This window comes from Drosophila ficusphila, unplaced genomic scaffold (assembly GCF_018152265.1).
Source record: "Drosophila ficusphila isolate 14025-0441.05 unplaced genomic scaffold, ASM1815226v1 contig_106, whole genome shotgun sequence".
NCBI classification, from domain to species: domain Eukaryota; kingdom Metazoa; phylum Arthropoda; class Insecta; order Diptera; family Drosophilidae; genus Drosophila; species Drosophila ficusphila.
The window spans coordinates 5,170,800-5,179,438 of NW_025063993.1; the positions used below are offsets into that span (position 1 = coordinate 5,170,800).

At 40.5% G+C, this 8,639-nt stretch overlaps 4 protein-coding genes across 4 annotated transcripts; 2 read left to right on the forward strand and 2 right to left on the reverse strand.

The window, feature by feature from the left end:
- Positions 1-167: 167 nt before the first annotated feature.
- Positions 168-1,165, reverse strand: LOC108099854 (brachyurin). Its single transcript, XM_017203500.1, has one exon. It carries the CDS (start codon positions 1,142-1,144, stop codon positions 338-340), a length of 807 nt encoding a protein of 268 aa, XP_017058989.1. The 5' UTR covers positions 1,145-1,165; the 3' UTR covers positions 168-337.
- A 71-nt stretch (positions 1,166-1,236) lies between these two features.
- LOC108099855 (brachyurin) lies at positions 1,237-3,348 on the forward strand. The gene is made up of 3 exons (XM_017203501.1): positions 1,237-2,271; positions 2,332-2,594; positions 2,978-3,348. Exons 1-3 carry the CDS (start codon positions 2,033-2,035, stop codon positions 3,289-3,291), a joined length of 816 nt encoding a protein of 271 aa, XP_017058990.1. The 5' UTR covers positions 1,237-2,032; the 3' UTR covers positions 3,292-3,348.
- Positions 3,349-5,395: 2,047 nt separating this feature from the next.
- Positions 5,396-6,317, forward strand: LOC108099856 (serine protease 1-like). Its single transcript, XM_017203502.2, has 2 exons — positions 5,396-5,644; positions 5,708-6,317. Exons 1-2 carry the CDS (start codon positions 5,418-5,420, stop codon positions 6,267-6,269), a joined length of 789 nt encoding a protein of 262 aa, XP_017058991.1. The 5' UTR covers positions 5,396-5,417; the 3' UTR covers positions 6,270-6,317.
- A 455-nt stretch (positions 6,318-6,772) lies between these two features.
- Positions 6,773-8,234, reverse strand: LOC108099760 (histone-like protein 18C). The gene is made up of 3 exons (XM_017203390.1): positions 8,111-8,234; positions 7,270-7,966; positions 6,773-6,968 (listed from the first exon to the last, which is right to left on the reverse strand). Exons 2-3 carry the CDS (start codon positions 7,906-7,908, stop codon positions 6,906-6,908), a joined length of 702 nt encoding a protein of 233 aa, XP_017058879.1. The 5' UTR covers positions 7,909-7,966; positions 8,111-8,234; the 3' UTR covers positions 6,773-6,905.
- Positions 8,235-8,639: the final 405 nt, after the last annotated feature.

The following is an 8,639-nucleotide window of genomic DNA, read 5'->3' on the forward strand; positions in this document are numbered from 1 at the left end:
TATTTCATGGATTAAAATAACTACCACTAACTGGTTTTAGCAGATTAACCAAGAAAACTTTGGTAAAAAAATAAAAATACAAAATAAAAAAATAATAAAATATTTATATTATTTTATTCAATATAAATCTATTTATATCACAAGTATCTCAGAAAAATGCAATTGAGTAAAGTTCTTTGAGCTGAAGAATTTGTTTAATTTATTTAGGAAAAGCCTAAATCAACAAGGAGCAGTTAAGAAATTCCTTAAAAAGTTTAAATTTATAAACAGCTCCGATTTATTCGTTTGCAACTGGTCTTTAACCTTCACAGATAAGATCGCAATGTGTCAGTAATCTTTAGGTGTGGGCGATTACGTGCTCGAGGATCCAGTCCAAGTAGCTGGTGATGCGCGTGAAAACAGCTGGGAATCCCACCTGGCAGCCCATGGAGGTGCCGAAGGAAGTGGATCCGATCAGATAGCTGGAGTTGCCCTGCTTGTAGACCAACGGGCCACCGGAGTCGCCGTGGCATGTGGACTTGCCGCTGGTGGTGCTCATGCAGATCATCTTCTCGGAGACAGCTCCACTCCAGTACATGCGACAGATGGCGTACGGCATCACGGGCATCTCCACGTACCTCAGAACGGGGGAGACCGTTTCGGAGGCATCGCTATCTCTTCCCCAGCCGGAGGCGGAGGCACGGACGGATTCGTAGGTGGGGTACACTCCATTCAGGCGACGTGGCAAGTTGGCGGCTCGGATGCGATCGGTGAAGCTCACAAAAATGGGCAGTCGAATAAGCGAGATGTCGTTGACCACCGTGCTTGCCGTATACTCGGAATGCACTATGATGCCAGACTTCTGGACTAGGATCCTCTGCTGACCCTCCTCTTCCGCATTCTGGATGTCGATGGCTCCCAAATAAACCGTAACGGATTCAGCTCCATCCATGCAATGGGCCGCCGTGATTATCCAGTAGTGTGAGATCAAGGTGCCGCCGCACCAGGTGCTCCAGTTCCCGAAGGACACGTTCAGACCCGCCTGGTAGGGGAACTGACCCACTTCCGCCAGCTCGCCATTGGTGATAAATGGATCCACTTCCGTCAGAAGGGAATCAGCAGCACAGGAGGCGGCCAACAGGACACATAGCAAAAGCTTCATCATTTTAACTCGATTTGGAATAACTGGCGGAGGAAGACTGCCCATTGGTTATATAGGAACGGGTTAAGCCTCCGCCAGCCACATGTTATCACTGATAGGGACACCCTCAACCATGAAGTACCCTAGACCAAGGGGATTACTGCCACGGTCTCACAAAACAACTCACTTCAGTGTGGTGCGCAGTGATTCATTCCTAACCTAAGTCAGCACGTGAGGATTAGTTTACTTTCGGTCTGAGTAGGGCATTAAAGGCTTGGTTTAATGAAACCCCTTCTCAAATAGTTACATCGAAAGAACTTATTTCTGCAAAATCAGTTGCAAGCTTTCCACTTTCAATTGCATTGATAAAAGTAAATGTTTGTACTATAAATATGTTATGTCACGTGTGTTACTGATATCGTTATCTATTCTTGTAATTCCACCAATGTGATTACACTCATTTGATAACCTTCTTTAGTCGCAAAAAAGAAAGCTTTTAAATATAATTTTTTTATTGTATCTTATATAAACAACTAAAGGGAAAAAAAATCCTCCAGGATTTAAAAGACAAATTTTAGTTAAATATAAAGTTGTTTAAGATATAGTCTTCCTCTCATTCTTTATATCGCTGAATAATTTTTAAGCACTAATAAAATGGAGTTCCCTCAATCCAGAACGCCCTCCAAAGTGCTTCAATGGAAGCTACATGATAAATGAAAGCAAGACATATGTATTTAAAATTTTTTTGAAATCAGGTGGCGTTCAGATCTGTCCAAAATGATTACCCATAATCAGTTCTTATGACCGTTCGTACGTCTTTTAGATTAACCCATTAAAGGGGGCCATGGGCCATAAATCCCCATTCGAGTGGGTGGAATACGTCAGTGGTGCAAATAGTTGAGTCCGAGTAACATGCAAATCACTACGGCTTTAGTTTCTCTGCTGATCGTTGTTCAGGGAGGGTCCATTTCTTGTCTGGATTTGGGTCATGGCATCGATGGGCGAATTTCTGGCGGTGAGCTGGCTGAAGTTAATCAGTTTCCCTATCAAGTGGGTTTGAGCATTGAGGAGCCCAACGATATGTTCTGCTGGTGTGGAGCCAGTTTGATCTCCGACCGATATTTATTAACGGCAGCACACTGTGTGGAAAAGTAGGAACACCATTTACCATTTAAAAAAGCAAAATAAATAAATATGAATACGCTTTACAGGGCTGTCGCCATTACTTACTACTTGGGCGGAGTGGAGCGACTCACACCTCGACAACTTATCCGATCGACCAATCCGCAAGTTACCATACATCCTGGCTTTAATTGCGAAACCCTGGAGAATGACATCGCTGTTCTACGATTGCCAGAAGATGCTGTTTCCTGTGACTCCATAAAACCCATCCGGTTGCCAGGAATCTCATCTAGCCGCACCACTTATGACTACGTCCCGGCAACAGCTTCTGGTTGGGGCCGCATGAATGATGGTAAGAACAGAAATTTTAAGATCACGAATTACCTACAAGGATTTTTAGGTAGTAAAAAATTTATAAAAATAAGAAAGTTGGCTTCTGAATTCTTAGGCCTTATTTATTATTATTACCTACTATGTGTTGAAATTGGGTGTGATCAATGATTTTATCTCTAAATTTTGTACATTTTTTGTATTATTTTTTTTGTAAATGTATAAAACTATTTCCGGACGTTGGCATCCCAGTTAAATCTGAATTTTCTAGTTATTAAACTTTTTACTATTAACTGATACATTGTACTAGTACTACATTCTTTTTTAATATTACAAAGTAATTTATTTATTTTATAAAATGTTATGCATAATTAAATTACACAACTGCAATGTTTTTATCTACAGAATCGTCAGCCATTTCGGATAGCCTGCGCTTCGTTTCCCAGTATGTAGAATCCAATGAAGATTGTGAGTACTGCTACGCCAACATAAAACCCACCAACATCTGCATGGACACCACCGGAGGACGATCAACCTGCACAGGAGACTCCGGGGGACCGCTGGTCTACAAGGATCCCTCGCAGGACTCAGACCTTCTGATTGGCATTACTTCCTATGGCAAAAAGTCGGGCTGCACAAAGGGATATCCATCGGTTTTCACGCGCGTCACCGCCTATTTGGATTGGATAGGCGAGGTGAGCGGGGTTATCTACTCTTAGAGTGGCCTCTAATGGCAATTTAAACAGTGCTGGGCACTGAAATTAAATCAAATGTTGAGCATTTCACTTGCGACCATTGCTTTCATTTCGGAGGGGTGGGCGTGGTCAGAATGACACGTTAGAAAGTGACGCAGTTTGCAATTTAAACTGGAAGAGATAACCAGCTGCTTCCTTCTCTCCGTTTTGATAAGAGCCTTATATTTATGGGATAGTCTACTTTTTAGTGGCACACACAAAATGAAAATGTGGTAACAGAGGCAATTGATTAGCCAGTGTGTCCCAACCCAAAACAACGCAATTATCTTTGGTTTCTATTATTTTTATTCGTGATTCTCTTTAAATCTTAAAAAATTGTGATCTCCTATGATTTGTTTTCTTAGTTATTCAAAAAGACATAACTTTACGATACATAACATGCAAAAGAATTAAATGAATTAATTTTCGGGGTTTGACTTAATTTTAGCTTCTACTGAATATTTGAAAACGTTGAACAAAAAACAAAATACATTTTTGTGTTGGCAGAAATAAGAATATTGTTAGGCTTTTCGCTATTTTAAAGTATTAGAATTTGCGTGGCTGAAAACTTACCAACTGTGTATTACGGCAATCTTAACTATTTGCAATAATTTGTATAAATTGAAAGATCTGACGTACTTATCTTTTATTTTTTCGTCAGCAAATTTTACAATCTCTAAAACATAAATACCGCGTTAGCTTTTTCGTTATACTAGGCAATATAACAACAATTTATTTAACCATTTAATTGATCGTTTCTGATAATTGCACTACCTTTATCCGCACAATCTTTTCAAATCCAGGCAAAAACTAAGGCATTGAAATCTTAACTGTTTGGTTATAATTTTTATGAAATTAATTTCATTGAAAGATCTTTATCTTATGATAAAGTTATCTTTTGTTTTCTTCGTCAGCAGATTTCACAAGTCTTATAAAAAAAACCCATATTTACGTTTTTTTCTTATACTAATAATAAAAATAATGTCAAATGATTTAATTAATGGCTTCTGATAACACTGTGCGACAAAAAAATGTTTGAGTTGATTTTTTCTTATTTTTCACTTCTACTAGTCAAAAAAAGAATACAAGTTTTTGGATTTGTTAATATCAATAGCCAATCAGCTTCTACGCACACTCAAAGGTCCCAAAAACGCGTGTTTTTGCATATTTCACAGCCTTATAATACCATATTGGGAAAATATTTTTTCACCGTTATAAGCGTTTTATGCAAGTTCAATATCTATTAATTAAAATATATTAAGCAAATATACCGTTAGGCGTTTATAACAATGCTTTAAAATTTTTTTCTCCCAGCTCTATACTCTGGGCGACTACGTATGGAACTTGTTACGCGAGGATACCTCTGAAAAATCCAAAAAAAATCAGAAAAAAATTTCACTTTTAAAAAAAATAATAGTTTATTGGAAGTAAAAAAAAAAATAATATTTTGTGTAAAATATTTTCATAATAATAATTTCATAAAATTTATCATAAAAAAAGAAATCCTATCACTTAGAAGGTGGCATAAATATTTTTGTGCATAACTTATGCCCCTTAACCGAAAACAATCAAAAAAGTAACTAAAACAAACATTTCGTTAAATTTTGTCGCACAGTGTAATTGCACTTTTCGTTAGCCACAGTCCTTTCCAAATCCAAAGTCAAAAAGTAAAGCACCCCATTTCTAACTATTGGATTATAATTTTTATTAAATGAATTTCATTGAAAGATCTCACGTACTTATATTTTGTTTTCTTTGTTTGTGGATTTATCAAATCTAGGAAAAAACCCCCACATTTCCGAATTGCCGATTGTTTTCGGTTTGTTTTACTATCTTTGGTCTGGGAGGAGTTTTCGCCGAATCACGGCGCCATATCAGAGCGATTTCGAGAGGCACGGCCGATGGGCAGCGCAGATGAAGCTCCATATCTCCCGAACTTCGTGTGCCGATAGACGGGCGTTACACAAGGAGACCTGCTGGCCACTTGAGCCACTTGCTCGCCCGAAGATCAGATAGCGGTGGAGACGTCACTCGATTGGACGGGATAGAAGTGGCTATAAAAGCAGCGGGGTGAGTCCAGGTGGGTCATACTCTTCAAAGGTAGCCCCAACATGAAAGTTCTCATTGTCTTCGCCTTGGCCTTGGCCTACGCCTCGGGATCAGCGCTGCGGTCCGTGGACGGACCCAGCGGTCGGATCACCCACGGCGAGGATGCCCGCACCGACCAGTTCCCCTACCAGGTGGGACTCTCCCTGAAGATCGGCTCCTCGTCGGCCTGGTGCGGTGGCTCCCTCATCGGAAACGAGTGGGTTCTGACCGCCGCTCACTGCACGGATGGGTAAGCAGCCAATCACTTTGGGTTTGATAGCGATTATCAGGACTAAACAACGTTATCCTCCAGCGTCGACTCCGTCGAGGTCTACCTGGGCAGCACCGTGCGCTCCAGCCCCAAGGTGAAGCACCATGTTAGCAAGGACGACATCATCATCCACGCCGACTGGAACAGCCGCACCCTGCGCAACGACATCTCCCTGATCCGCATTCCCCGCGTGGAGTACAGCAGCGCCATCCACAACGTGGAGCTGCCCAAGCGCGAGTCCCGCTACTCCTCCTACGACGGCGATGAGGTGATCGCCTCCGGCTGGGGACGCACCTCGGACGAGGCCAGCGCCGTCGCCTCCCACCTGCAGTACGCCCACATGAAGGTCATCTCGAACAGCGAGTGCAAGCGCACCTACTACTCGACCATCCGCGACTCGAACATCTGCGTGAACACCTCCGCCGGCGTGTCCACCTGCAACGGCGACTCCGGTGGTCCGCTGGTGCTCTCCTCCGACAAGGTCCAGATCGGTCTCACCTCCTTCGGCTCCTCCGCCGGCTGCGAGAAGGAGTACCCCGCCGTCTTCACCCGCACCACCAGCTACCTGGACTGGATCGAGGAGCACACCGGCATCTCCCGCTAAGTTTCCGATTCGGGCATTGAATAAACATTTCCGATATTATTGAGCATACGAATCTTGCGTTTTTTCGGTTATCGGAAGAGCTTTGATTTTCAACTAAATGTGGACTCTTTGGCAGCAGACAACGGAACGCTTAAGGCAATCCAATGTTGTTTTAAACCGAGTAAACCCTTTCGTTGTGATTATAGAAATTGCTTCCACGATTCCTAAATAAAACAGAAGCCGTCTAAATCGGTTGCTGTAAGACGCATTCCTGGCTTATTGGGGAACGGAGATGTAAAATGTAAACAGACCACAACAACTTTTTCAAAGTTGCTAAACTTTTAGAAAAATGTTTATTAAAAAGGAATCGTGCTAATTGTAGTATAGGACGTTTCCAGATTTGCAAAAGCGAACTGCTTTATAAAATGTATTCCAATCCGAACAACAATCTTTTACTTGGCTTCCATTTTAAGATATAATGCATAAAAATCATTTTTTTAGGATGCAGTGAAAACACTTGTTTATTCTCTTTGGCCAAAAATTAAATTATAATTATCATACTCTAAATATACATTTCGTAAAAGCCACGAAAATTAATTTTGATTTACATGTTACAAAACTAAAAGACTTGGATGAAAACGAACGCTTTAGGAGAAATTAATCTTTCTTACAGCTGCGGCGATCCCTGTTCTTCCGGTCCATCGCGGATACCTTGCAGGCCTATAAATATATAGTAGTACCATTATTTAAATATTAACATCCATTGGATATCATTTGAAAACAAATTTAGCTGGGAACGTGTGCAGAATATCTCAAAGCGAACACAGATCATCACAGCACACTTAAATATAAAAATATTTTATATTAGATTTTTATTTTTTATCAGATTTAATTTTATGTTTAAATTTTCATTTTATTACTACCTAAGAGTAAGGATTTAGTTAAAATAATTATGGATTAAAAAAAGTTTATTATCATTGCAAGAATCCTAAAAATGCTTGTCAAAGTCTAAAAACCTTACCATGCGGCGGTAACGATTCTTTTTCTCTTCCGACAGAGCTCGCCAGGCTTGGGCGCCCTGCTGAACCAATTCCCGGGGCTTCAGACCGCAGTGGTGCTTCCTGTAGGAACGCAAAAAGTTCAGATACCCGTTGTTGGTGACCGGGCCGGGCCTGCTACATTTGACACCCGTTTCGCACTCGTCCTTTTTCTTTGGGGCACAAGCGGCCTTTCTGGGTTTGGGCTTGCGACAGGCCAACTTTCGCGAGGGCGTGGCACAAGACTTCATCGGTTTTTCGCGCGATTTTCGGGGCTGGCCGCAAGACTTCTTTGACTTATCCTTGGCCATAGGATAGTTGCACAATAAACATGGCTTTGGAGTATCCTTGACCATAGGATAGCACAATAAACATGACTTTGGAGTATTCATGGCCATTACCGCGATGTCAGCTATTTCCAGGTTGCGGAAACATTTCTTTTCGTCCTCGCTCAGATTTTTCCAGGACTTGGCGGCCTCTCTGGCAAAATGCATCCAATCCAGATCTCCACATTGTTTAATAAATTCGCGCAAATAATTCAAAAAACGCTCGTCTTTCCACAATTCTTTACTGCGACTTGGACTTTCTTCCAATTCGTCTGCTTTAGTGGAGTGCACACTCATTTTGACTAACGAATGGTAGTCGTATATATTCTATAAAATTATGGAAACCTAAAAAAATCTGGAGGGCAGAAATAAAATATTGTTTTGGCTTTATAAAATGTACCAAAATGAGCGATTATAGATAAAGCCAGGATAATGTAAAAAAAAAAGTTTGCGACCGAATAGTAATTTACTAATTTTTTACTTTTGTTTGATTTTTTACCTTCGGAATAAGAAAAATTTGTACGATCTGTAGACGGTGAGATTTTCAGTAAAACTGAAACTTCGAAACGACTTCTATAAAATAAGCCTGATGTGACTTTCACCGATGGCTACGATTGGAATGTGTTGAATTTAATAACGTACACAAGTGGCTTAGCTATGAAAACAATTTCCCGACTCATCCGGGAAATTCAGATGGCATCAGCCTAGACAGCGATGGGGAACAGAACGTTGGAATCTAAATTTAACAGTAGTTAATTGTATCTAAGATTCACCAGCATGGATTGTCTTAAATTGCACAGTATAAGTATGAATAGTTATTAGTTATGTATATGTATTATATATGTAAAATAAACTAGAACTACCGAAATTGTGTTATACTTTTGGGGCCTCATATAAAATGTGGTGTTGCTCTCTCTCTCATTTAAAAAAAATGGAATTTTTACCACTTAGATTTCAAATAGCAGACCAACAGAATTCATTAGATAAGAGTTTTAATTGTGGGAATTTATCTTTTTGTTCGCCTGATA

Bases quoted from the DNA above. Each gene is read 5' to 3' on its own strand.
- LOC108099854 (XM_017203500.1), bottom strand. From the start codon at position 1,144: ATGATGAAGCTTTTGCTATGTGTCCTGTTGGCCGCCTCCTGTGCTGCT.
- LOC108099855 (XM_017203501.1), top strand. From the start codon at position 2,033: ATGCAAATCACTACGGCTTTAGTTTCTCTGCTGATCGTTGTTCAGGGA. The intron at 2,272-2,331 runs GTAGGAACACCA...TACGCTTTACAG, and splicing joins GCAGCACACTGTGTGGAAAA to GGCTGTCGCCATTACTTACT. The intron at 2,595-2,977 runs GTAAGAACAGAA...TTTTATCTACAG, and splicing joins TTGGGGCCGCATGAATGATG to AATCGTCAGCCATTTCGGAT.
- LOC108099856 (XM_017203502.2), top strand. From the start codon at position 5,418: ATGAAAGTTCTCATTGTCTTCGCCTTGGCCTTGGCCTACGCCTCGGGA. The intron at 5,645-5,707 runs GTAAGCAGCCAA...GTTATCCTCCAG, and splicing joins GCCGCTCACTGCACGGATGG to CGTCGACTCCGTCGAGGTCT.
- LOC108099760 (XM_017203390.1), bottom strand. From the start codon at position 7,908: ATGAGTGTGCACTCCACTAAAGCAGACGAATTGGAAGAAAGTCCAAGT. The intron at 6,969-7,269 runs GTAAGGTTTTTA...ATATATTTATAG, and splicing joins AGAATCGTTACCGCCGCATG to GCCTGCAAGGTATCCGCGAT.